Below are 27,376 nucleotides of genomic sequence, written 5' to 3'. Positions count from 1 at the left end.
CCCCTGCAACAGCTGCTGCGAGCTAGATAAAGTCTTCCGCCCCCCCATTCAAGCCTGTTCGAATTAAGTTAATAAAGTTGCTAATCCAAATCAATTAAATTAAATACCTGAAACTCTGAAAAGGCTGGCCAACAGATCAGGAGCAGTGTGGAAAGAAAATCCATTTCTGGCTTTTGTTGCGAGTTTTTTCACTCCTGATCTCTTGTGTGTATATATATATTCCCAGACTCTTGCCTTAGAGCAGAAATCTTATGAACAATATCTTGTTTCTTGACCGAAGAGCAGGAGGAGGAGTGTCTCCTAGCCCAAGGAGACTCGCTGGCTTGAAAGCCTCAGTTTTCCACTGACCCTGTTGTGTTGTGTGTTTTGCAGTACACCATCTGGAACTTCCTGCCCAAGAATTTGTTTGAACAGTTCAGACGAATCGCCAATTTCTACTTCCTCATTATATTTCTGGTGCAGGTGAGTTTCGAATGTGAATGTTCCCTGGAAGGATTTGTGAAAACAAATCCGACCTCATCAACATTGCCATTTTATACAAGCCTGTCCTTAAAAGAAGGGAGAGGAGAGTGTGGATTTTTCTGTTGCATTTCAGCAGATCTTACGGAACATTGCTCGCCCCAATCTCTGCAGCACTTGTAAAACTCGTTTCATGTCTGCTTTAAAAACAGCCCTGAACGTTACAGAGAGAAAACTAAAGGATAATTTGGTTCTGCTGTTTTCCCACAAACCAAAAAAGCAAAAAAAATAATCGTAAAAAAATACTTGCAGCACATCTCTTGGGAATCCTGTATTCTTTCTGCGATTGCTTTTTCTCTGAACTAGGGGGGAAGGGAAGTTCAGCTCCGGGAATCTATAAAAGAAAAACTGTCTAGTTGTGTCCAGGGTATTTCCGTCTCTTGTGGGGTTTTTTGTGTCAGAAACGGGCGCGTTGTGAACGTCAGGCCTAAGACAATCTTGCCCGCGCAGTCAAACAGGTTAGACCGGCAGCCGCAGTTAAAAAAAAAACCCCAGTAGTTTGTGATTTCAGTTTTGCTTGTGTGTGTGTGTGTTACTATAAGGCTGGAATTTCTACAATGCAACCCCGGTCTTTACTGAACTTCATTCCAAAGTTTTAAAGTAATGCTCTTGTTTTCAGCGGCCCAGCTGTTTGACATTTTGCGAACTCGCCGCCGCGCAAGTGTGTTCAGCGGGGTCGCTCATGGTGTTTGTCGACGGTGGCGTTTTGCTGGCTTCTCTCCGCGCTGAGGAATTTCTCAAGAGAGGTTTTCATATCCGAACTGCGCAGCTCTGACGGCCGTCTGTGGGCTCGCAGACTCCAGAGCTGGTCCCGCGTTCAGACATGTGTGGTGTTTGGCGATACAAACAAATTAAATCCAACTCCATAACAAACAAATTGTTTTTTTTAACAAGACCCCCACTATTGACACCCCACTGATGCAGAGTGGGCCGGATGGAAAGTCTTCCTCGCTTTCCACTATCCTACTGAGCGGTGACCCCGAGTCGTAGCGATCCCGTCGGAGCACGGCGTCGGAATCGTACTCTGAATTAGTTGCCCGCAGACGAGCGCAGCGTGAAAAGACGACGCTCTGTGCAGCAGCACGGAACCGCCAGGGACAAACTGACTGCCCCTGGGAGGCTCCCAGTCAAGAATCGCCCTCCCCCAGCTGGAGCCGGCAGGACCCGCAGAGCGAGGCCGTCCCTCCTCGGCGGAGCGCTTTATTAGATCGGAGGGACGCCACGGGCGGAGCCCAGCCCGAGCTGGTGCTGAGGAAGAGTCGGTGTCCTGTCCCGTTGAGAGAGTCGAGAGGGGGGGAGTGTTTCTGATCCTTCACAGAACACCGCTCGCTGAGCCCTGCAGGAGAGGCTTTCAGTCTCCGCTGCGTCCTGGGGCACACGGCTCTAGATGGGCTCAGCCCGGTCACCTGGGTCTCTTCTGTCGTTGATGTAGGGCGGTTGAAGACTTTCTCCCTGTTCTGGTTTCTGAAGTATTTGCTATGCTGGTTATTGGTGAGAGAGAGAGATGCCTGCTTATCAGTGAGGCGTTCTTCTTTCTGTGTGGAGGTTTAAATAAAACTTTGAGAGCTCAAGCTCAAGATCTATATTTACTTACATTTCAGGGTATTTTTGTTTCGAGAGAAACGAAACCTTTCGGTCTCCCCAGTGTCTTGGCTCTTGAGAAAGCAGCGATATTGCACTCCCTGCCCCTTGCTGGCTGACCTCACTGCTGTGTACGCTTGTCAGTTTTGTTAACCGTTTGCTGTACTGTAGACCCCTGGGTGTCATGAGTATCAACAGGAAAAACGGGTCGCTGATCACACTGTCAGTATTAGGGTCACCTGCACTGAAAGAGTTCCGTACCACTAGCCAGCCTGATTTAAAAATGGTGAAAGAAACTTCCACAAATGCTTTGGTTGAAATCTGCGTGGGTCCTAATGCCCCAGTATAGTGACAGGGACACTATACTGTAAAAAAGGTGCCGTCCCTCGGATGAGATGTAAAACCGAGGTCCTGACTCTCTGTGGTCATTAAAAATCCCAGGGAGTTTCTCTAAAAGAGTAGGGGTGTTACCCCGGTGTCCTGGCCAAATTTCCCCCTGGCCTTTACCAAGCATGGCCTCCTAATAACCCCCATCATTCACTTCATCACTCTGCCCTCCTCCCCACTGAGAGCTGGTGTGTGGCGAGAGCACTGGTGCACCATGGCTGCTGTCCATGTGACGAGCAGGCTGGTGCTCTCTGCTTTTCGGGCTCGTGGGAATGTGTGTGGCGGGGGAGCGGCTCTTACTGACAGCCTGTGAGCTTTTGGTTTTTGTCTCGGGGGAGGAGGTGTTTAATATACCAATCAAAGATTTCATGAGCTGAAGCAGCAGCTGCTGGGGAAATACCTGACTGCCCAACTGCTCAAGTTATTTGTTTTCTTAGTTTCATTTTTGGTGGCCTTGACTTTTATTTGCTCATGTGCAGTTCTGCTTCTCAGGACATGTGCTTGCTACTGTAACTGGCTCTCCCAGAGGGCCTGGGATCGTTCAGTGTGCAGGTCCCGTGCTTTCGGTTTGATTGAAACACACGCCAATCACACGTTATCAGCCAGCCCCATAACAACCGGCTTACAGGCTGTGTCTGGGATACTCGTTCACGGGGCTGCAGATATACGCACAATCCAAGTATTTGGGGGATTTGAGATGGTGTTCCTAGGGTTTCTGGCCACTCTGTTCTGAAATGTCTATATTTATGTTAACCATACTGCTGGAGCTTTGGAAAAGGTAGACTTGGCCTGTTTGTACTGTTAGCACCGTGAAAAGCATCTGCAGTAATAAACGGAAATTATTCTTAAATTGTCTTAACATTTTTTTTTATACTTAATCTGAAAGTTTTTCTAGGGTTGGTGGTTATTTGCAAAAAATATCAGGATTTTTTTCGCAGGCGTCCTCTGGACAGTGCTTTCCTCCCTTGAGCGTGGGCAGGGATATCGGTGCCTTGTCACGGCACACCTTAGTGTGCCACCTGACTGCTGCTGCTCCTCTTGTCTCTGACTCGCCGTGCTCCGCTCTTGTCCTGCAGGTGATTGTGGACACGCCCACCAGCCCGGTGACCAGCGGGCTGCCTCTGTTCTTCGTCATTACAGTGACCGCCATCAAACAGGTGAGCGCTGTCCCGTCGTCCCCACTGCCAGCCCTTGACGCCAGCCCTTGACGCCAGCCCTTGACGCCAGCCCTTGACGCCAGCCCTTGACGCCAGCCCTTGACGCCAGCCCTTGACGCCAGCCCTTGACGCCAGCCCTTGACGCCAGCCCTTGACGCCTGCCCCGCGCAGCCCCGCGCAGCCCCGCGCAGCCCCGCGCAGCCCCGCGCAGGGCTTCGTCCAGCTGACAGCAGCCGAGCTGCACGCCCCCACCCCACACAGGCCGAGCTCCACTGTTAAACCTATGAGCAGTCCGTTCTGCTGCAGTGACCTCAGATTACCTTGGCAGCTGGGTAGGAGGGCGAACAGTGGGTTCTGTCTTGGGGAACAATTCCTCTTTGTTAGGCTGAAAGACAGCGCCTGTTCCGGCCTTCGCTGTTTGGATGAGCCCTCAAGGTCGTGTTTCGGAAGCAGCCTGTGCCCAAGGCGTCCATGCGATGGTTATCACCCCCCCCCTCGAGTCTTGGAATGTGATGCCCGAGGTGCTGCGCGGAGTCGGGTTCGAGGCCCGGCTGAGGGTGGTGCCTTTCTGTGCAGGGCTACGAAGACTGGCTGAGACACAAGGCCGACAACGAGGTGAACAAGTACCAGGTGACGGTGCTCGCGAAGGGCGGCAAGGTGCGCACGGAGAGCGAGAGGATCAAGGTGAGGCCCTTGCCCGTTCGCTCTCTCCGGGGGGCGCCCGGCCCGGCCCGGCCCGGCCCGGCCCGGCCCTGGAGTCACTCTGCGCTCTGCCGACCGCCCCCGCAGGTGGGGGACATCGTGGAGGTGACCGAGGACGAGACCTTCCCCTGCGACCTGGTCCTGCTGCAGTCCAGCCGCGATGACGAAACCTGCTTCGTCACCACCGCCAGCCTGGACGGAGAGTCCAACCACAAGGTACCGCCCCCTGCTGGCCACAGAGGCAGCGCTGCTTCCTAGAGATATAAGAACAGGAGGCACTTCTCTACCCAAAGGGTGTGGGAGTGTGGAACAAGTCCCCTGGCTTCTCTCAAGAAAGAGCTGGATGGGTTCCTTAGATCAGTTACTGTAGCCACTAACGATCTTATGTGCTGAATGGCCTCCACTCGTTGGTATAATCTTTTCTTATGTAGTATTCCTCTTCCATATAATAGAGAGCTGTTGACAACTCTGTCTGAGTAAATGTGTAACAGCAGCTGGCACAGAGGTCACTGGGTAAAGAGCCTAACTCCACAGAATAAGGGTTGTTCCTGCTGTGTATGGCCCTGTTGCACTATTCAGTCTGGGTTTTTGTCCCCTTTTTAATTAATATCTCTGCCTGATGCTTTTATTAAAAGCAGCTTCAAATTGTACCCATGAATGCTGCTGGGTGTTGTGCTGGAGCAATCTGAGTGTAGTACCTTGCCCATGGCTCCGACAGCAGTGTCTCATTAGGGATTTGAACCCACAACCTTCCACTTCTGAGCCCAGAACTGCCCCTTGTTTTATTTCCCCACTCACACCTTTCTCAATTCTCTTCTTCTCCTGCCCCCACTCCTCCCCGCGCCCCCTGCAGACACACTTCATAGTGCCCGACACAGAGAAGGACCTGGAATCCCTCTGCGCCATTATTGAGTGTGAGCAGCCTCAGCCAGACCTCTACAAGTAAGCAGGGAGTGTGTTTGCACGTCTCTGTCCTTCCTGTGTGCGTGGTTTGTGTCTGCGTGTTTTTCACTTGTGCGTAGGGTGTGTCTTTGCGTGCATGTGTATGTTATTTGCGTGTGCATGTTTTGTGTGCGTCTGTGTGTGTTTTTCCCCTGTGCGTGGTGGGGGTATGTGCGTTTGTGGTTTTTCACCTGTGCATGTGTGCGCGCCAGTGTCTCATCATGTCACCCTGTGCTGATGAATGTTCCAGTGGTTTTGAGACGTGCGCACATGTCTGCGCCTGGACTTGTTTGATCAAGGCCTCTGTACTGCTTGTTGTTTATCTGGATGTTTTTCAGGACTGCAGTGGTTCCTTTTCCACATGTATTTAGCTACAACACAAAGATGATGGTGATATGGAGATCAGGCTTCATTAAATAAACTTGGGGTCAGCTAGCCACCTTCTTTTAAAGTGTTATTTATAAAGTGTGTGACACCCCTTGGCTTAATCCCATGAACTGTTCAGGAAGGAGATCTTTGTACTTTGTGCATGTTTGAAGTGAGAGAAAAATGTGCTGTGACGTTCACAATTTATCTAGTTTTCTATTTCGTTCTGAATCACTGTGAACAATAATTGTTCTGTTGTTCAGAGTGCCTTCAGCAGCAGCAGGGAGTGAGCTGCCGGCCCCCCAGCTGCGCCTCTGCCACTGGGGGTTTGGCGCCACCTAGTGGTTCTTTCTTTGTAGCCACACCTCGCTGTGTCAGGGCACTGATCTTTCTTGAGCGAAATAAAAGAAGCCTGTTTTGAGTTGTGAAGTTTCTTGCGTAGCACTTGGCCGTCACCTCCTTACTGCTCTGTCAGGGGGTTCCAGCAGGCCGCTGATGGGAAGGAAGAAGCTGCCTGCAGCAGCTGGCAACACTGCGTGGAGTGCAGTGGGTGTTTAACAAGGGGGAGAGGCAGGCGGGTTGCCTGCTCTCTGTGCACTAGCAGCAGCCAAGGGGAATCGGTAACCCACTGGCTTTCAAGAAGCTAAAGGTTTGGGCACAGGAAGGAGTGAAATCCGAACTGGTCGAGCTCGTAACATCCCGTGTTAAGATTAAATTCCTTCCCGAGACGTCACTAATACTCATTGTACCAAAAACGCCAACACTGCGCAGCGGAATATGGAAGTGTCCAATTGGCTGAGGTCCTTAGTGATGTGCAAGACCTCATGCGAGTGGAAAAGCGAGTTCCCATGGGTTGATTGCCACTGATTCTCTTTCACGCCCTGCCTCTCTGTGCTGGTTCGCAGGTTTGTGGGGCGGATGCACATCCGCAAAGCGGGCAAGGAGTCTGCTGTCAGGTGAGTTCTGCCGTTCTGCTGAGCTCAGCCCGAAAGTGCCGCCGAGCAGCCTGGGACCTGCTGCATCGTGGGCTGCTGTTCCTGCATCACAGGCAGCATCAAGGCCGTAAGAAATGAAGTTATCTTGTTCTCTGAGAGATTAAGAGAACTCTGTGTGCTGAAGGGAAAGCGCTTTTCGCTGTTCCTTTGTGTTCCTGCCGTCAGTCCTGGGTGGTGAGTAACAGGGAGTGTGCAGCGCACAGTTTGTCATGGTGGCTGGTGAGTGGCTTTTGGTTTTTGTCTTTTTTTTAGGTCTTTAGGACCCGAGAACCTGCTTCTAAAAGGCGCCACCTTGAAAAACACCAAGTATATTTATGGTAGGTCCAGACGGGCTGAGAGCTCATCTCTGCAGTGCAGGTTTTGTGAAGTGCAGCCCAGTTTCAGCTCTGTCCTGCTGCACTGAAATGATGTGGTTCAGCCTCCCAAACAGTGCAAGCAGCAGTGAACTCGGAGTCACATTTTGAAACAGAGGTACCTGCCTCTCTCCTAAGATTTGGCTCAAATGTCCGTTGGTTATAGCAAGGAGTATCTCTGGATGTGGTTTGCTGGGATTTCTCAGTTTAAAGCACCAAATGGTCCCGTGTAGAACATAAGAAAGATTTCAAACCAGAGCTGGCTTTCCAAACCACTATTATCTGGTTGCCGACAGCTTCATTGTCTATGAATTTCATCAAGCCCTTAAAGTATACCCCAGTGTCAACCTCAACAGCGTGGTCAGGGAGTTTTGTACCAGACCCCTACAATCCACAGAGTACAGGGCCTCCTCCTGTCCACTGAATCGTTGCTTATCTTGGAAAATAAGGTCAGATTCTTCTCGGTCGATAGCCCTAATGTCCTGCATTGTAAATGGGAATCTGTTGGATAGGAGTGGGTGTTTTACAACTGTTCCCTGAAGGAAGCCGGGGCGTGAGCTTCTGCCACATGGCTGGGTAGCCTGTCCTACTCTCCCACAATGCACTGCAGCGTGAAGTGTCTCTTGTTCCGTTTTAAACGCACTTTCTAAAATTCAGCGATTCATGGGTAGACCACCTGGGAGGGGGAACTGTTGACCTTCAAGTTTGTGAGCTTGATGATTTGTATAGTTTAGCTTGGCACAGTGAGGACCGAGGGAGGTGTGTCTCCATGGATTCAGGATGTCGAATTCAATGCCCATGTGATCTTGAGATCCCTGCTCGCCCGCAGGCGTGGCCGTTTACACGGGCATGGAGACCAAGATGGCTCTGAACTACCAGGGGAAGTCCCAGAAGCGCTCGGCGGTAGAGAAGTAAGTTGGCCTTCTCCCGGGTTCGAGCGCGCTCGATTGTCCGCAGGAGAGCGCCTCGGTGACCTGGCTTCCGTTGCTTGTCCTCGCTCCCGGCAGGTCGATCAATGCCTTCCTGATCGTGTACCTGTTCATCCTGATCGGCAAGGCCCTGGTGTGCACCACGCTGAAGTACGTGTGGCAGAAAGAGATTTCCAACGACGAGCCCTGGTACAACCTCAAGACGCGGAAGGAGAAAGAGGCTAACCTGGTAAGGCCCCGCCCCCGCCCCAGTATTAATATTAATATTAATATATATTAACAGTATGTAATATATTAAATAAGAAGTGGTTTGTTTCTGATGTTGTGTGAGAGAAGGCGAACACAGCACAGGAGTGTACAATGCAGCAAGTGAGCCCCCTGAGCTCAAGAAGCAAAATGTTTTGTGTCCTATAGAACAACTCCTCCTCCTCCCTCCCCCTTTCCCCAGGAGACAGAAATACTGCAAGCTCACCCTCACCTGACGGGCGCATCTGTAAAAACAAAAATGTTTGTAAAGATTAAAAATAGGAGGTTTTCTGCCGGAAAGTCAGTAAAACAAAACTGCAGGGTGAGCAGGCCCTGGAAGTGCCCTAGTTATTGTCTCTCGGGGGCTTTCAAGACGTGCCACTGGGCAGCGGAGGGTGCTGATGGTAAAGACAGGACGCAGGCTGGGAGTACTGTCATCTTGTCCACGTTTGCCGTCACTGGCCTCACTCTGACTGGACCCCGTCTGTGTGTTTCTCAGTACCTGAAGATGTTCACAGACTTCCTGTCGTTCATGGTCCTGTTCAACTTCATCATCCCGGTGTCCATGTACGTGACGGTCGAGATGCAGAAGTTCCTGGGCTCGTTATTCATCTCCTGGGACAAGGACTTCTTTGACCCCGAAATCAAGGAGGGAGCCCTGGTCAACACTTCTGACCTCAACGAGGAGCTGGGGCAGGTGAGGTGGGGGGTGGGCTGTTGTTCGTGTCTCTAGTGTTAGAATAAATCAAGTCCTGCGCTTCGTTTCACTATCCTCAACATCACACCTATCACCAAGAAGAGATAAAAAACTGACTGGCAGGACTATATCTTCTTTATCAAATGTCAACAAGATGAACCTTTTAATGAAGTCTGTGAGCGTGTCACTTCATGTCCGATGTGTGGTTAGCTTCCTCTGCCAGTGCGCGCCTGTCTTCTGCCTGCCTGCAGGTGGAGTACGTGTTCACAGACAAGACGGGCACACTGACCCAGAACAACATGGAGTTCATTGAGTGCTGCATCGACGGGTTCCAGTACAACTACCGGGACTCAAGAACCGAGCTGGACGGGTTCTGTACCACTGATGGGCCTGTCAGTAAGCTGTTTGAAAAGGCGGGCAGGGTAAGGATTGTGGGAGAAGGTTGCTTTTCTGTTGCAGGTGGTCAGAGCTTGATGCCTACTACCTCGTCATTTCAAATGATCACTTGATTATACAAATAACCTATTGCGTTGTGCAATTGTAGCACGTAGCAGCTACCGAGAGCTTAGCTGTAACTGTGGGTTTGGCGTCTGTTACAGGGTCCAATGCTGCAGAATGAGCACAAACTTTGCTATGGGGTCTAGACTTCATGAAATGTTACAGTTTGTGCCTAATGTGAACAGAATCATGATAGCCATGAACACACTCACACATATCCTTAAACATAAAAAGAGAGTACCATTCAATTGTTTCCACTGCTTAAAACCCAGAGTCAGCTCATCGTAATGTAGGTATTGTACGGTAATTGTACTAGCACAAGATTATAACATAAAATATGGGATTTACTCGTAATTAAGGGATACCGCATGGAATATTTTTTCCTTGATGGCAGCAATGCACTTCTGTAGTTTTGCCACTGTCCCATATGAAGCAGATCACAGTGCAGGGAGGAGAACAGCAAGACCCTGGCAGCCCTAGAGCAGCTCAGGTCCTCTCAGAGCGATCTCGCTGTGGGCGGAAATCTGTGCGTGTGCTTGGAGGCGAGAGGTGAAGACGCCCGTCTCTCCCTTCCTGTGTGTCCAGGAGAAGGAGGACCTCTTCCTGCGTGCGCTCTGCCTGTGCCACACCGTCCAGGTGAAGGAGTCCCCGCCGGTGGACGGGGTGGACACTGTGGACGGAGTGGACATGGTGGACGGGGACGCCTCCGGCCCGGAGGAGTGTGGCTACATCGCTTCCTCCCCTGACGAGGTGGCGCTGGTCAAGGGAGCAATGAAGTAAGGGAGGAGCAGAGCCGGATTTCTCCTGTCTAAACGCGCGCGGTTTTATTCGGTCGTCTCGGCCTTTGCCAGTCGAACACCAGGCCTCCCCATGACATGCCTGATGTCTGATTCAGCCATCTCTCTAATTAATTAAACGAATCGACAAGAGACAAAGAGCAGCTCTTGAAGGGAATAAACTGAGAGGACCCGAGAGGCCTGAGCGCTTGGCAGTCTAGCAGCATGGTCTCGATGTTTGTCCCCGTCTTCTCGTCTCGCAGGTACGGCTTCGCGTTCCAGGGTCAGGAGGGCAAAATAATGAAAGTCCTGAACAGGAGCAACGATGTTGAGGAGTAAGTCAGCCCTGCTGGGTTTTCGGGGCGGAGGGTTTCCTGTGCGTCTCCTCTGCGGGGGAGTCGGAGAGTTGGCTGTGAGAATGACATTCGGTCTCGTCTCTCCTCCAGGTACGAACTCCTCCAGGTGCTGAACTTCGACCCCGTGCGCCGGCGCATGAGCGTGATCGTGAGGGGCAGCGGAGGTCAGTGGTAGGCTTCGAGCCTGAGCCCTCGTCTGTTGGCCCTGGCCCTGGCCTGCTCTCTCTCACGCGGCTCTCCCCTTCTCCAGGGGACGTGTTCCTGTTCTGCAAGGGCGCCGACTCCTCCGTGTTCCCACGCGTCCAGCCGGAGGAGGTGGAGCGGATCCGCATCCACGTGGAGCGCAGTGCCACGGTCAGATCCGGGAGTTGTCACGCTGGGGGGTTGTCTCTTTGAGCTCCGTGCACCCTCTTTATCCCAGCTGTTTAATTTAAGAAGCTGCTTCATTCAGTCCTGCTTCCTAGTATTCTTCCTGACCCCGCAACCTGTGTCTTTGCTTGGGTGCTGCCGTGTAGGAGGGGTACCGGACTCTGTGCGTGGCGTACAAGAAGCTGAGCCCGGAGGAGTACGAGCGGGTAAACGCAGGCCTGACGGAGGCCCGGCTGGCTCTGCAGGACCGAGAGGAGAAGCTGGCACAAGTGTACGACCTGGTGGAGACGGACATGAGCCTGATCGGGGCAACTGCTGTGGAGGACAGGTTTGTGCACACCTTCCCTCTAGGCCCAGTCTGCACTCACCTGCACCCCTTCCCTCTGGGTAGAGTCTGCACTCACCTGCACCCCTTCCCTCTGGGTAGAGTCTGCACTCACCTGCACCCCTTCCCTCTGGGTAGAGTCTGCACTCACCTGCACCCCTTCCCTCTGGGTAGAGTCTGCACTCACCTGCACCCCTTCCCTCTGGGCCCAGTCTGCACTCACCTGCACACCCTCCCCCTGGGTAGAGTCTGCACTCACCTGCACCCCTTCCCTCTGGGCCCAGTCTGCACTCACCTGCACACCCTCCCTCTGGGCCCAGTCTGCACTCACCTGCACCCCTTCCCTCTGGGCCCGTCTGCACTCACCTGCACCCCTTCCCTCTTGGCCCAGTCTGCACTCACCTGCACCCCTTCCCTCTTGGCCCAGTCTGCACTCACCTGCACCCCTTCCCTCTAGGCCCAGTCTGCACTCACCTGCACCCCTTCCCTCTGGGCCCAGTCTGCACTCACCTGCACCCCTTCCCTCTGGGCCCAGTCTGCACTCACCTGCACCCCTTCCCTCTGGGCCCAGTCTGCACTCACCTGCACCCCTTCCCTCTGGGCCCAGTCTGCACTCACCTGCACACCTTCCCTCTGGGTAGAGTCTGCACTCACCTGCACACCCTCCCCCTGGGTAGAGTCTGCACTCACCTGCACCCCTTCCCTCTGGGCCCAGTCTGCACTCACCTGCACACCTTCCCTCTGGGCCCAGTCTGCACTCACCTGCACACCTTCCCTCTGGGCCCAGTCTGCACACACCTGCACACCTTCCCTCTGGGCCCAGTCTGCACTCACCTGCACACCCTCCCTCTGGGCCCAGTCTGCACTCACCTGCACACCCTCCCTCTGGGTAGAGTCTACACTCACCTGCACACCCTCCTTCTGGGCCCAGTCTGCACTCACCTGCACACATCCCGCTGTGAGCAGCCTAAACAACAGCCACCACACAGAAACAGCCGTGCAGTTTCATTTTTAATATTGACTCTGGGTTTTACTTTGTGTTTCATTACCGAACAGTGTGGGGAGTAATTAACTGTAAGGTATTTGTAAATTAAAAGGTCACTCGCTCCAGCGTTTAATTTAAAATTTACTTAAAGCTATATTTTTTTTAAATGTGAGCTGCATTTGGGATTTAATTATTCTAATAATAGACTGGAGCGGGTGTGAAATTATTTAAGAACAGTTACAAACGCGGGGCCGTTCAGACCATCTGGCCTGCCTGGTTGTGACTGATCCAAGGGTTGAATCTTTAAAGAAGCCAGGGTGTCCGCTTCAACAACGTGGCTGGCGGCTTGTTCCACACTCCCACCACCCTTTGTGTAAAGACGTGCCTTGTGCCCCCTGGGTCGGGGTCCCGCTGCTCTTTTGGAAGAGGCAGGGTCAGCCCCATCTGGCGAACCTCTGTGTGTGCCCCCGGCAGGCTGCAGGAGCAGGCCGCGGAGACCATGGAGGCCCTGCACGGCGCCGGCATGAAGGTGTGGGTCCTCACCGGGGACAAGATGGAGACGGCCAAGTCCACCTGCTACGCCTGCCGGCTCTTCCGGAGGAACACGGAGCTGCTGGAGCTGACGGTGCGCACGCTGGAGCAGGGCGGCCAGCGCCGGGAGGAGCAGCTGCTGGAGCTGCTGCAGGACTACCACAAGAGGGCGGTGCAGGACGCGCCCAGGGGGAAGGAGGGCGTGGCCAGGTAACCGCCTGCTGCACCACGTCAGTGGTCCAGTTCAGAGGAGGCCCTGCGCCCATCCCTCATTATATAAACACTCCCCGGCCCTTGATGCTGCAGCAAAAACATGAAACTTGGCTCTGCAAAGCCATTTTCTCTCATTCTTTGTCATTTCCCTTCTGATCTCTTTTATCGGTGGTTTTTATCATTGAGCATCCTCCATGGTATCTTTTCCCACTTTTTCGAGCGTGTGGCATGTAATCTAAGTCCGAGACTTTCCCTGCTTTGCAGGAGCTGGTCGGCGGGGATCCAGGAGTTTGGGTTCATTGTGGACGGGGCCACGCTGTCTCTGGTGCTGAAGTCCTCCGAGACCTCCGGCGACAGTCGCTACAAGAGCCTGTTCTTGCAGATCTGCCAAAACTGCATGGCGGTGCTGTGCTGTCGCATGGCACCGCTCCAGAAGGCCCAGGTGAGGCCAGAGTGGGGCTGGTTTGTGTTGTGTTCTTATTCCTGAACTGCTTCCTGTTCCTGATGTGCCTACTGAAGCGCTATTGACTTGCCGTTTCACTTTAAAAAAAAAAAAAAAAAGATCGAATTAATGCTGGGGCCGTGCTGTCTTTCAAAATGACCCAAGGCCGGTAGCCGCCCGAGCTTGGGGTGAATCAGATGAAGCTGGTGACAGCAGGCGGTGTTGCCAGGGCCCTCACTCCTGCCATCTGCTCTCCGCAGATCGTGAAGATGGTGAAGAACTCCAAGGGCAGCCCTATCACCCTGTCCATCGGAGACGGGGCCAACGACGTCAGCATGATCCTCGAGGCTCATGTCGGCATAGGTACGTGGCGCTGGCCGGAAATCAGGACGTCCTCGCCCCGCCTGAGCAGATCTGACCTCCTGTAGGACCCCTGTGACTAAGAATTGAGGTTGGCGTACATTTGAATGGATACTTGTAAGTGCAAGCTACTTACGGCCATGAGGCGCTTCTTTGGATAACGTCCACTATCTAATCTGTGAATTTTTCTTTTTATTTCTGCAAGGACTATTTCATCCTTTATATGTCTTTTTTTAGTCCATTGCAGAGTACAGTGTATTTGGTATATTACGTGTTCATTTTGCGCTAAGCGGTGGATAGGATAGGAGCCGACTACCGGTGAAGAGCAAAACAGTAGACATGCACATGGCTCACGAGTGAAGTTTGACTTATGGAACTGATATTTTATGTACATCAAGGGCCGCTTGTGGATTCTTTTAATATGATGACATTGGATATAATGTCCATATTAAATGTTGCTGGAAATGTCACCCACGAGTTCAGACAGTGCTGTCTCACCTTGACGAGACAGGAGGAAGTGTGGGGATGCAAGGAGTCGGCGCAGTCCAGTGAAGGTTTGAGATGAGCTTAATTTGTGATGAAGAGGGCCTTTGCTGAAAAGTTGTTTGAAGGAAAATTGACGCCCCCTGCACACGGATCAGTTTTATTCTCAGTCGCCTGTATTTGTTGCTAGCTGTGTTCTTCACCGATGATGGCGCTTGTGCCTGACGCGGGGGGGTAACAACTGCGCCCCTGCCCGGTGCATGTGTACACTAATGCCTCCCCCCTGTCCCTGCCAGGCGTGAAGGGCAAGGAGGGGCGCCAGGCCGTGCGCAACAGCGACTATGCCATCCCCAAACTCAAGCACCTCAGGAAGCTCCTGCTGGCACATGGGCACCTCTATTACGTGAGGATAGCCCACCTGGTGCAGTACTTCTTCTACAAGGTGAGAGCACAGGCGTCTTCACCGATTACATCTGTGGTCCTCAGCCACGGTTGCGAAGGACCCCTAATTGCCTCGACTAATTAACCCCTAATTTAATTGAATCCCTTGTTTGGTCAGACATCTTTATGACATTGCACGAGTTCAGTTTTGGGTTTTGCAAATACCCTGCCTGATCAAATGACTTTTTCTTTTTGTCTTTGTCTTGGCAGAACCTCTGCTTCATTTTACCTCAGTTCTTGTACCAGTTTTTCTGTGGATTTTCACAACAAGTGAGTATGCGGGACCCGTCTGGTTGTTTCTTCCTCTGCTGACGGAGTGGTGTTTAAAATACCTGCTCTAAAGGCGCTGGACTGACCTCTGCAGCCTCAGCGGAGCAGCAGTAGGCCCGTCACAGCTCTGGGGTTACCCTGGCCCTCTGGCTGCCCTTCCCTCTCTCTGGCCCTGGAGTGAGTGCTGAGCAGTGTCGATTCTCATACATGCACATGTGTATCTTCACAGGTAAAAGAGGCAATTTGTCACTTGTCTTTTTCGATCCGTTTAGCCCCAGGCCCGTCTGTGCTGCTCTTTTCAGTCCAGGGCACACCTCTCGGCCTGAGACCTTTGCGCTTGAGGAGGGCTCGAGCCCGGGCTGATAGCATCACAAAACAAATTTCAGCAGCTAAATCTGGGAAATATCAGTAGCTCATCTGGCCTGTAGTTTGGTGTACAGTGGATCTTCATACTGGTACATCATATACATGCAAATTCAGTACAGTACCCACCCAGCATGAACTGAAAGTGCTAGATTTTTGCATCCACAACAGTTAGAGCTTAAAAACCAAGAACATAAGGTTGCAAACAAGAAGACACAGCTCAGCCTGTCGAGCACCTTTAGTGGTTAGCGGATAATTGATCTTTTTCATGCAAGTACCCTGGATATTGGCATCAACAGCATGTCTGGGCAACCTGTTCCACGCACCCCCATCACTTTGCATAACGAGGTGCCTCCCGTTCTCATTTTTTAATGCACTTTCACATAGTTTGTGCTTGCCATCTGGTTCATGTTTCACTGATTTCAATGTAAATGAGACCAGCATTGCATCAGTGCACCGATAAGAGATCTGCTGTTGAAGGCTCATGTTGAGAGCCATATTGCTGCTGCTGCCGTATAAAAACATAATTACAGCTCTCCGTTCCACTTTGTGATTTAGTTTTTCTTTGAGTAAACAACCTGTTATAATTAAAATGTACTATAAATAAAGATGATTCAGCAAGATTTCCCATTTAAGTATGGTTCAGCGCAGTGCTATTTTAGATTTATGGACATGGACTATGACTTAAAATACCAGATTATATTTTCTAAATATCGATTCTGTATGCCTCAGTGTCTGTATGCCTCAGAAGCTATGGAAACACTGAAACTAAATAGCGGGGAATGCACCAGTGAGAAAGTACAAAAAAGCCATCTTTTAATTGCTTTAAAGAAATAAATTCTGGCTAGAAACGGTGCAGTATGAAAAAGGACAGGTGCTGTTCCAGGGGAGAACAGCTGAAGTGATGGACCACTGTAATTCTGCTAATGTCCCTCAGCCTGGGACAAAAACCATGTTTACTAAGAATAACATCCCAACCCCAAAAGAAGTGAACCCCATATGTTGTAGAAGACAGCTGTGAAAAGCCCTCGTGTGTATATATCATGTGTATGTATGAAACCCCCGTATATAAATATGAATATATATTGTATGTGTGTATACAGTATGTGTATATTTATATATATATGTACAGTTTACACACTGTGGTCCTTGTGACGCCCAGCCCTGCTGCTTTTTCAATCGCCATCACTGAACCCCTAATTGAAATGAATAAGCTGCTTCACTGGTTTTGAGATGTAAGAGCAGAAGCTTGCCGACATTTTTTTAGAGCTGACAACAGTGAGCGGGATCGCGCGGATCTCATTGGTTCAGCTCGGGGTTCGATGGCGCGACTGAGAGCTCAGCCCGTCCGGATCACCGAGGGCCCGGGTTGAAGCCCTGCCCTGTCCGGTACAACACACGCTGATCCAGATGGGATCCGACCCAGTACAGCGACTCCAGCCCTCGAGGGTGTTCATTCCATATCTGAACTGTTTTTTTGAGTGATGCTGCTTAGAAACTGCCTGTGAAGCCAGCAGAACCCAAGGACTGGAGTCGCTAGAACTGCCCTCCCCTGCTGTGTTGTGTGGTAGAAGGGTTTTTAGGTTTAAGCGTCTGCTTATATGCTGCTGCTTCTCAGAGGCATCGTCATTCAGAGCTGGAGAGCAGCTGGTCTTTCTGCAGCACCAGTGCAAAGTGAACCAGTAACTGCGGCTGTGCAGACTCCCCTGAGCTGCAGCTGCAGGCTTCTGAACGAGTGTGTGTGTGTGAGCGCTCCTGTCCATGCGTTATTAACCCTCAGTGCTCCCCTCCCTCCCCTGCCAGCCCCTATACGACGCAGCCTACCTGACGATGTACAATATCTGCTTCACTTCTATGCCCATCCTGGCCTACAGCCTCCTGGAGCAACACATTTGCATAGAGACTCTCATGGAGGATGCAAAACTTTACAGGTAGGGCTCATCAGGAAGCACAGGCTGGAGTGAGGGCGGAGGTAAAAAGGCGGTGTTTGTTTTGCTGGTACTGGAGGGGGATCTGTACACTATGTGTGAATCATTCCTAGAATGGGCTGATCCTAGCGGATTCCTACAAAGTAAGTATTTCTGCAGTCTTGACATCAATCTGTGGTCGTGTACCAGCCAGGATTGTAAGTGGAATGAACATTGTGACCCCCCTGGGTTTCACATGTGCCCATACCTTTTTCATATTACTACTGCAGGATGCATTCTCGGGAACAGTGGTGTTTTGGTCAGCTCAGTAGGTCGCAGATCCACGCACTTCGTACCACTAGGACACAGGGATTGGTGCAAAGTAATATTGCACACCTGCACATCCTTGCAATTCGAAAGCAAATGAACAAACTGATAGTCACTTATGTGTTTGATTCACCATGGTAGTTGGAGAGGAATCGGGATCATCTGTCTCCATCTCTTTCATGGCAGATATTCAATATGAAACTTTCTCCTAAAAGAAGATCATATTTGAATAGAAAATATCCAGAAATCTGAAGCCTGACACGGATGTTTTCTAGGTTGGATGTGTCAGGAATTCCTTGAAAATTAAATAGTGGGATGAGGACATGCACACATCTGCATTTTTCACAGTACGTCTGTGTTGTTATCAGGATTTATATATCTGCATATGAAACGGTAGTAAATCTTTCTCCCTCTTTTTTTGCCCAGCCTGAAAAGATGTGAGCTCCATCTCGCGTTGTTAGAGGGAATGAATCTGTTTCACTGCCCCTGTGCTGTGGCAGTAGATAGTACTGTTGGCGGGTAGTGTCTGTCTTTCATTCCAGTGCTGTATAGCTGGTTGATCAGTCTTTTTTCTCATCGTTCCTCTCCTCTCTGCCTCAGGGAGATTTCAAAGAATGCCATGCTGCTCTGGGGACCCTTCCTGTACTGGACGCTGCTGGGGGCCTTTGAGGGGCTGGTCTTCTTTTTCGGCACACACTGTCTCTTCAGCAATCCCGCACTGCAGGACAATGGGCAGGTCAGTGCTGTCCCATCTACAGGGCACCTCAAACACACCGCTGGACTCTCTGGAGTCTTTGCTTGTCTAAGCTGTTTTTTTTTTTGCTTTCTCTTCATAAGCAGCGAAACAATCTGTAGGCTACTGTCCGATATCCTCAGTCATTGCTGGACCACCAAGGCTTTTGTAGGACTTTGATCCACTTAATACTTAAATTCCTTAACTTACCCAGGAGCTCGCATAAAATCATTAGGTGTCACCTCTTTTCACAGCTGCTTTTAGAATTTATAGCTCAGCATGTTGACTTGGCTTTCTACAGATGTTTTGAAACCCGTTGTTACTGTGTCTAGAATATAACACACCTGGAGCCGGCTGGTGCAGTGTAGTATTTGTGTTTTTGCCCCTAGCCAACACCCTCTTGAGTGTAAGATTAAACTAAACCGGCTCTTCCAGGATGCGTTTATCAGGCTGATCTGTATAATCGCACCCAGGGCTTCTTTCAGTAAAAGTACAGTGTGACTGCTTTATTTTCAGGTGTTTGGAAACTGGACCTTTGGAACAATTGTGTTCACTGTACTTGTCTTCACTGTAACACTGAAGGTAAGAAAAGACTGCACGTTTAAGTGTTTTTTCAGCTTGGCAAGTGAGAACATGGTGACTGTAAAAGCCTGCCAGTGTTTCTGTAGTTGATGGTGCTTTGTCAATTTACTGAACTGAACTGAAAGTCATCGACTTTAATTTATGTTCTTTTTACATCATTCGCTTGTCCCAGTGCCAGCAGTCTCCTTCACTTCCTCGGTGTCCTGTGTGGTTTTACAGGGAAGGTGAGAATGTGTGACAAGGTTGCTTAGACTCAGGAACTGTTCCTGCTGATGGTCATAAAGGTTTTGCTTGTTCTCCACTGAGGAGGAGGACTTTTCAGTTAAGCCATCAGTTTTCAGTCTCTTGTGTGGCCTTAGTTTTGAGAAGGCTTACTGTGCTGGACAATACAGTTTTAATTAAGTGACAATTACCATGTACTTAAGACTATGACAGGTCAGTGGCTTCATCCATCCTTGTCTTTGCAGCTGGCCTTGGACACCCGGCACTGGACCTGGATTAACCATTTTGTCATCTGGGGCTCCCTGGCTTTCTACATCTTCTTCAGCTTCTTCTGGGGTGGGATCATATGGTGAGCATATGTGGGTCAAAGGCAGTACTGCAGCACTGACATAAAGTTCTTTCTTGTTTCTGGAAATATAGGCAGTCGCTCTAAGAGAACACAACCTCTGAGTGGACTAAGGAAAAAGGCTGAAATTTCCGTGTTAAAACAATTTTTTATGCGTTTAGTATGAAATAAGGAAGCGGGTGTAATGCTAGCTCTGATTTGAAACGTTTGTTTCAACTGTGGGGTTTGATATTTAGTGGAAAGGAATCCGACTCCTTCAGAGCACTGTGTCTCTTCCCTCTTCCCAAGCAGGCCTTTCCTCAAGCAGCAGCGCATGTACTTCGTCTTCGCCAACTTGCTGAGCTCCGTCTCGGCCTGGCTGATCATCATCCTGCTCATCGTGGTCAGCCTGCTGCCGGACATCCTGCTGGTCATCTTTCGCCGGCCCAGGGCCGCAGCTTCACGCCAGGTAAGTCCACCACAGTGTGCCGCCCCCCCCCCCTCCCAGTGTAGGCAAACTCCCTCTGGCCTCAGAGGAGCCCGGGCCTGTTCTCAGACGGGTGTGGGTTCCCTCGAGCTCCACTTGCTCTTCTACAAGCACTCTTTCCACAGCTGGCCCGTTTGTGAAAGCCCAGCTGCACTGTGATTTCTCTGGCTTCCCCTCCCCATCCTCTCGCTCAGCGCCCCTCTGTGCAGACCGACCACAGCTTGCCATCTTCACATCCTCTCATCCTCCGCAACTCACTCACATTCTTGCCTACAAAAGGCGGGTCCCCTGTGTTCGCTGCTGTGGAAAAGAGGTGTTGAATGCAAAACTGTGTTGTTTTTTTTCCCCCCCAGGGCTGGCCTGTCACAACATCATACTCGCCGCGTTATTTTCTCGAAGAATAGCTAATCCGCCTTCCCGAGCGAGCTCTGAGCAATAATCTGCTTTAAATCCACAGAGTTGTCGGGGACGGCCATTCATGAGTGGATTATTCTGACAATCCCAGTCTCTGTGACTGTGCTGCTTTTTTCTGCCAAGGGGCTGCAGTGCCCAGTCCCTTTTCTCTTCCTCTAGTCAGACTGTTTGTTACTGCTTATGAGCTGTGTGTTTCTTTTCCCCCCTCCTTTCCTATTCCCTCTGTTTCTCTTCCCTGATCTCTCTCTCTCTCCCGTGTTCCCCCTGTGCTCTATTAGATCAAGCGGCACCTTCCTTCCTCTGGAACCTCCACAATCTTCATGCTGTCTCAGACCACCAGCAGTCACAGCTTTTCGTGGAGTGATTGAGGTGTCCTTGCCCGTTCTTTGGGTTGTGTCAGTGCCTGTGTCTTGCCTGCCGGCTCCCTGCCGTGCCCAGTGGTGCCGCAGGTGTTGGAATTGAGCTACCAGTGTGGCGCTTTTGCCTGTGCAACGTCGGTGCTGGAACAGCACTGCTCGCAGAGCTTTAGACCAAAGCGATCAGGAAGCCGGAGAGCGCGGGTCTTGTAATCTCTTTCCAGGATTGCACGGATTTGCCTTGAAAAAAGATGTTGGGGTGAATTGACTGTGTTTCAACCAGGGTTAATATTTACTCCACCTCTTTTTTTTTCTAAAGGCAGTATTCAAAATTTGCTAAAGCAAACGTTTGAGAATGCTAATCAGGCTGGTTTTGCATTTTGTAAGGGCTGCAGGTTTAAATTGCCGTTACAATTTCAAAGTTTTAACCCCCCTGAAATTTTCAGTGGATATGCCCAGTTGAACCGTTATCTCACCCTCAAGGGTTTGCGTGCAGATTGCCACAAGCCCCCAGTGTGAATCAGGACGTGCACTGGTCATTTATTGTTCTTAACCAGGAAGGTATTTGCAAAATTGGCCTCCATGGTATTTGCATGTTGACCTATTTTTGACCAGAATGGACTGACCGTCTCTGAATCACCACCCTCCCCAAGCTGTGATGAAGGGGATGGTGAGTCCAGGTGACTTTTTCGATCTCGCCTCACGTCAGCCCGAAGCCGCAGAGCAGTCTCAGCAGCCTGTTTGGGGACATGAGGACAGAGCAGCAGTTTCAAAGCAAACCTTTCCTGATTGCTAATGAAAACATTGTACATTAATCGTGTGCATCCTGCTCCGGTCCTGCAGGGCATCTCGCAGAATGCTGGGAACTGAACGGCAGAGCAGTTTCTGTGAACTCTTTGTTTGACACTGAAACTGCCCTCCTCTGTCCTCTGACGCAGAGCGTGTCAGTATTGCAGCACAGCCTGTTGTTGTGCTTGTTTTCTTTGCATGCCTGTATGAGAGAATGCACCACAAGCTGAGGTTCTGTGAAGGTTTGCCTGCCTGCATGCCTGCATACTGAGCCCCTCAGCATCATCAGAGGTCACCTCTGGTACAGCATGAGTCTGTGTGTTCGGTAGCAAGCCCGCAGAACTGGGGAATTCATCTTATCCCACAGACACTGGTTTGCTTTAAAGCTGCCAGCTGTATCAGTTTTAATTGCATGTATTGACAAGCTCATAAGCCCAGGTCCTAGTAATGGTTATGTTCTGCGATGCCGAACCTTGATTCTTAAGGTCCTTATTAACGGTTCAGGACTTCATTAATTACATATATACTATTTTAAAATGGATTTGCATTTTCATCATGGTGTTTATATAGTATGGCCCGACGTCTTGAGTGAAGTAACCCGTTGATTGTTTTACTCATCTAAAGCTTTTATGTGATTTATAATAAGAGTGGAAAACAGCTCCCAGTTTTTCACCAGGTGAGAGGACACAGGGCTCGCGGTAGTGCAGCAGAGCTCTCTAGCCTTTAAGGTTTTCCAGTTCTGTTCAGTCAACCAGTGCTCTTGTCTTTGAGTGGATGTCTCTTTGAATTGTGAAGGCCAAAGCGTTTCACAGTCCAGGCCTGATGTCTAATATTTCTTAACCTTTAAATGACAGTGTCACCTGACCTCTAATGCTGTGTTTCTAAGTCTTGTTAGAGGTCTTGTGTTGATAAATATAACTTATTCCATTGTGGTCTAAGGCCCATTGTATATCTGAATTGCATGCTGAGCAGCAATACATTTTACATGCATTTTGTTTGTTAGTTATTTTTTTCACCAGAGGCAACTACAGTAATAATATAAGTGTTATATAGATGACAAAGGATGCACTCTATTAACAGTGTAGCTTGCAGGCTAATTACCATTGACAATCCCCAGGGAGACATTGAAAACAACTGTAAAACAAGTTCATGTGACTTATTGTCCTATTGTTCATTCTCCAACTAATATAATTAGTGTTATAACAATGTTAATATCAGATGTCAGGCAAGTCATACACATTTTATGTGCTCTAAGACACTAGGTATCTACACAGTGCATTTGCAGGCAGAAGTGAATGTTGTGCAGACTTCATTTGGTGTGAAAAACAAGGTGAGCTTTGTAGGCATGTGGAGTTGGTAAGGGAGTGTGTCGGAGTGGAGTTTGGCTGGGGAAGCTCGGGCTGTGTCTCTGTGTCGGCGCATTGTGTGTGCACAGCAGTCTAAGCGCAGCGCTTGTCTGTGTCTAAATGTCTCTTGCCTCACCATTTCAGAAGAAGCCTGGTCAGTCGAATGCAGGGGGCGTCCTGTCTCCCCGATCTGCAGCCCGGCCCCTGCTTTTGAGAACCTTTTCAGATGAGTCCAATACTGTGCTTTAAACAGGTACCAGATCCCTGCAGTTTGCGGGACTGTGGCTCTGACCAATCAGAATAGATTGACCTGGCATCTGCTGGGGCACAAAACGGCGAAGAGGGTAACACAGATTGTTTTTTTAGCCATCGGGCACTCTAGTTGTGAGCAGCTCTGTGAATAAGTCCAACAAAACCATGCATCACACACCCTTCCCCAGTTCACTCCATTGCAGATGTTTAATTAAACGGCATATGTCATATCTGACTGATCTATGAACAAGATGGTGGTTATCGAATCCTGTTTTGGAGTAAAGCGGAGTATTTGTTCAGACAGTGAATGAACTGTTCAATAGCATCATTCCTGGATTTCTTCAACTGGGGAACAGTTTCATACAATGCTAGGTGGGAATTTGCAGTCATGAAAGCTCATGAATAATATAACCAAAAGGGGACTCCAGTGATACCAACCAATTGTCTCTGTTTTCGTAACTATTCATGAGCTGTTCTGCTCAGATGGTATTCAGACCTTCTAGTGCATGGCTGGAGTACCGTCCTCTGCACAGTCCAAAACCAAAGGCCATTGCTGGGTTCTCCCAGCCTGGTCAGCCAGCCAAAACCATCTTGCCTCAGGCTCAACGTTTACAGTAGGAACCTGAATGTTTTGTGCCCTTGCATATCCTGTCATTCGATTTTCATTACTCACCAAGTTCTTTTGTTAAAATCAACTCAAGAGATGTGCTGGTGTGGGATTGTCTTTAATCAGTCTTATTTGGTTTTGTTCATTGTGCTGTGAGAGTGTATGTGTGCGCAAATGATCAGGTGTAAAGGTGCAATGTCATTCTTTTCTCAGAACGGGTTTATTTTTTAACAATGGTTTCTGACCGAATAGTGGAGTGTCTAATCAGGCACACTTGGGCTTTGCAAGTGTTGCACCTTTAAGCTTTCACAGTCTGGGGCCTTGCTCACTGCATGCGTGTTGTGTGCACTTTGTTCCTGGGCTGCTGTGGAATGCTGTGCACGTGACGTTTGGACAGTAGTGTAGCCTGTGACTAATCAAGACTTTGGGAATGCTGATTGGCTGTGATCACACTCGGGGGCAGGTGAAAGTAAAAGAAATCACAAGGCTTAAATCGTTTGGTTGTCTCAGAACTGCAAACCTTCCTGAGAGTGCTTTAAGTGACGGCCCTGTTACAAATAGAATAAACAACATTGTCTTGCATATTTACGCTGTAAAGATCGTTATTGTTTTAAAAAAGATGAGGGCTGATGTTAGTTTTTTATAGGATATTCATTGGCAAGGAGTAGCTATGGATCTTGGCTCAGGGCAAAAATACAGTAGAGACCTTGTGATTTTTCCTACTTTGGCCCGTTTCTCAGTACAAGCATTTATTGTTTTGCAATGTGGAGTGCACTGAGCCTCCTCCTGCTGTCTCATCCGGATTGCAGACCGGCTGGCATGGGCTGGGTACGCAGTTGACAGCTCTGTGTGTTCTCCGCAGGTGTGCGCTGTCGTGCCCCTGTCCTACACGCACCTGCCGGAGCAGAACTGAGAGGCTGTTCCACCTGGACACTGGACAGGACGTCTGCCCACCCGGCGCCCATGTCGTCTTCCTGCTGTTGAGCTGTGCTGTGGCACTGTCTCTCTGTGCCACCTGGGGCTGTGCCCCTGGGATCGCATTTCCAACGTGCTCCTCTCAGCGATGCAACATTACTCACCAACACTGAGTCAGGAATTGAGTGAAAGGAGCCACGTTCACCACTTCACCACCACCAGAGAGATCCTAGCTGGTACCTGGATAGCAGTGTGGTTTCATTTGGATGTTTGCTGAAAACTTTACCACCACTGTTCATAATGACCTCTGTCCTTTGTTTGAATAGAGGGGCGGAAGGTGTTTTTCTGAAGATCTAATGCAATAAGAGCTGAGCTGATGGGCCCGGCCTACAGCGCTGTGAGCAGCTTCATGTTGTGCTGCAAAGGTTTTATAGGTTATCGTCCTCCATTCCCAGAGTTCTCCTGGACTAGAAATGCATGGCAGGAATTCCAGCAGATGCTAAGTTTTGCTTTAGCTGCAGGAGGATTTTTTTTTTACTAAATTTCTAAGGCGATGATTGTCACTGGCGCAAACCACACCGTTAGCTGGGGAATAGGTGACTGGGGTCCCGGTTTCCTGCCGGGTTGCTCTGTTCTGGGTACGAAGCGGTGCCTGAGGGAGCACGATCCTCCCGTTCCTCCTGGGTGGAGGCCGGCACAGCTGCTGTGGCTCGGTGGAGTGGGCAGTCCTCAACGCCGATTCCGTTCTGCCTTCTGTGACCCAAAGCCAATGGCACAACACACTGCATGAGCTGTACAGGAGAGTGAGAAAGTGTGTGTGCGCGTGTGTGTGTGTGCATCGACCCGACGAACTCCATTTCAGCCTGTACTCGCCCTCCCTTCCCGGACTCGAATGGCACGTGCGGGGTTCTGCGGGGGTCCGAGATCGACGGGAGTGATGCAGAGGGTGAAAGGGTGTTCGGGGGGCCATTGCCCTTGTGGTGCGAGGTGCCTTCCTCTTTTCTGGTGCGGGGCAGTTGGGGTCTCCTCTGGGTCTAGGGCCGTGACCTGAATCCCCCCGACTCTTCTTTCTCGCTGCTCAGAGAGCCAGTGCCGTTTCATGCCGGGTTTCCTGTCCTGACAGGGTGGCAGACTGGCTCTCCGTGTGTCTCAGACTTGTGTATGAGCCCGATGCCCGGACTGCAGGGGAGAGATCTGAGCCCCCGAGAAAAGAATAGGGCAGGTGAGGAGACGGTGTGAATGTGGGACAGGATGTCGAGTGAGTGAGTGAGAGGACGAGTCCATGGCTTTTTAACCTGTGTCCTGCGTGGCGTGATGAACAGGGAGACTTCATCCTTCGGCTGTGTTCTCATTTTGCCTTGTGAAGCCTGTGGTTCTGGAGGTCATCTCTGTCCAGTGGGGCTCCGGGTCGCTCGGTACCCGGGCGCTGGCACAGGGCTCCAGCAGACACTGGGGTGCGCCCTGTCGGTGGCGGAGTTTCCCCAGGGGCCACCCCAAAGGCTCGTGGGAGGGCCACTGCGTAGGCATGTGCCTCTCCGCGGGCAGCCCTCAGGCTGTCCTTGGTCCTGTGGCCAGTGCCTCAGGCGGCACGAGCTGGGGCCTCGTTAGCTTTGTTCTGTGGTTTCATACATTCCATCTCTGTACAGAGCTTCCTGCATCACTTCACACCCTAGGGAATGATTGTCTTTACTTGTGCATAGTCTTCTTAATTATTCACGTATTTATTGACATGTGTAATGTTTAACTATTTTTTATTACCGTTGATGTTGTTTTATTTTATTTTTTATCAATATGGATTGATCAGCCTGCACCCGGATTCCTTTACCAGTTCACCAGTGTGAATGCTCTGACCCCACCTGCACTGCCCTTTAAACCCCGCCCTGCTCCGTTGTGATAGGCTGGCACAAGGGATGCTTATGAATAATGTATTTAAGGCGGGGCGTGAGCTGCAAGACTCTGCTCCTCAGCGTAGAGATGAGCACGATACAGGAGAATTAGACACTAAAGAAAACAGGCCAGGGAGTACTACTTGCTTTAAAGTAGTGCCATTTAAAAAGGTCATCCCTAAAGCCGCAGTATTGGAGCCGTCGTAGCCAAAGGTGTCAGGAACATCTTTTGTAATTGGAACAAATCACATCTTGGGGGAGGGGGTGGTTGAAGGGGTTTCTTCCCGAGGATTAAAATGATGCTCGGGCAGTGGTTCCAGGAGCAAAAAGGGATTTGATCTCGATGCTACGACTTGTCTTTGCACATGTGGAACTTCAGGTTCTGATCGAGTGGGGGAACAGGGCAGTTTTTATTGACCGAGCCTGAAGGCTGTAAAGGAAGGGAGGGGGATTGTGCTTTCTTCCCTGGCCCGGCTGGACCTGGACACGCGTCCTGCGTCTCTGACAGGCTGGTCACTCCAGAGCAGGGCACCTGCGGTGTGGTAACGAGTGCGTGCCGAGTATGATTTTTAAGAGCGTTCAACATGCTCTGGCATCACCTTTGCCTGATGAAAAGATCCACGGGATTTACTTGTATTTTTAATGCAGCCTTTTTTTCCAGTGATGTTTTGTAAAAAAAAAAAAAAAAAAGCAGATAAAATGGAACTCCGAAGTGCTCTGAATGTGAAGAGCATGTGTTTTTAATGGTGCGGGGGGTGGGGTTTCGCGATGCCGTCACGGGCGAGTCTCCTCGAGGTGCACGTTCTCGTTCTCGCCAGCGCGACCCGTTCGGAGACGCATGGGGATGCAGGAGTCGCCTTCGGACGGCCTCTCACTGCGAGTCTCTTCAGCGCATCCAACCTGGAAAGCCTTTCAGTAATAAAAAAACAATACAGTGAAAGG

The 27,376-nt window shown here is 50.3% G+C and overlaps 1 protein-coding gene across 4 annotated transcripts in view; it reads left to right on the top strand.

The window, feature by feature from the left end:
• Positions 1-27,374, top strand: part of atp11c (ATPase phospholipid transporting 11C (ATP11C blood group)) — a 46,151-nt gene extending 18,777 nt beyond the window's left edge. The window contains exons 3-30 of one of the 4 annotated variants that reach the window (XM_088597258.1): positions 373-462; positions 3,564-3,644; positions 4,221-4,328; positions 4,434-4,562; positions 5,200-5,288; positions 6,560-6,610; positions 6,902-6,966; positions 7,832-7,913; positions 8,010-8,160; positions 8,677-8,874; positions 9,126-9,296; positions 9,958-10,148; positions 10,412-10,483; positions 10,595-10,668; positions 10,755-10,858; positions 11,020-11,201; positions 12,658-12,924; positions 13,192-13,369; positions 13,630-13,732; positions 14,509-14,654; positions 14,864-14,923; positions 17,090-17,217; positions 18,121-18,256; positions 18,770-18,835; positions 19,303-19,406; positions 19,692-19,851; positions 20,562-20,652; positions 24,496-27,374. In XM_088597258.1, the coding sequence (XP_088453384.1) occupies positions 373-462; positions 3,564-3,644; positions 4,221-4,328; positions 4,434-4,562; positions 5,200-5,288; positions 6,560-6,610; positions 6,902-6,966; positions 7,832-7,913; positions 8,010-8,160; positions 8,677-8,874; positions 9,126-9,296; positions 9,958-10,148; positions 10,412-10,483; positions 10,595-10,668; positions 10,755-10,858; positions 11,020-11,201; positions 12,658-12,924; positions 13,192-13,369; positions 13,630-13,732; positions 14,509-14,654; positions 14,864-14,923; positions 17,090-17,217; positions 18,121-18,256; positions 18,770-18,835; positions 19,303-19,406; positions 19,692-19,851; positions 20,562-20,651 (3,276 nt within the window). In that variant the 3' untranslated portion in view covers position 20,652; positions 24,496-27,374. Of the gene's footprint in view, positions 1-372; positions 463-3,563; positions 3,645-4,220; positions 4,329-4,433; positions 4,563-5,199; positions 5,289-6,559; positions 6,611-6,901; positions 6,967-7,831; positions 7,914-8,009; positions 8,161-8,676; positions 8,875-9,125; positions 9,297-9,957; positions 10,149-10,411; positions 10,484-10,594; positions 10,669-10,754; positions 10,859-11,019; positions 11,202-12,657; positions 12,925-13,191; positions 13,370-13,629; positions 13,733-14,508; positions 14,655-14,863; positions 14,924-17,089; positions 17,218-18,120; positions 18,257-18,769; positions 18,836-19,302; positions 19,407-19,691; positions 19,852-20,561; positions 20,653-22,918; positions 23,028-24,495 lie in introns of all 4 variants that reach the window. The other 3 variants (XM_088597257.1, XM_088597256.1, XM_088597259.1) reach the window with 3 other exon arrangements.
• The last annotated feature ends 2 nt before the right edge of the window (positions 27,375-27,376 follow it).

Source organism: Lepisosteus platostomus, chromosome 10, assembly GCF_059453375.1.
Source record: "Lepisosteus platostomus isolate fLepPlt1 chromosome 10, fLepPlt1.hap1, whole genome shotgun sequence".
Classification (NCBI taxonomy): domain Eukaryota; kingdom Metazoa; phylum Chordata; class Actinopteri; order Semionotiformes; family Lepisosteidae; genus Lepisosteus; species Lepisosteus platostomus.
Note: the sequence above shows the minus strand (reverse complement) of the source record. Positions and strands in the feature narration are given on the sequence as shown.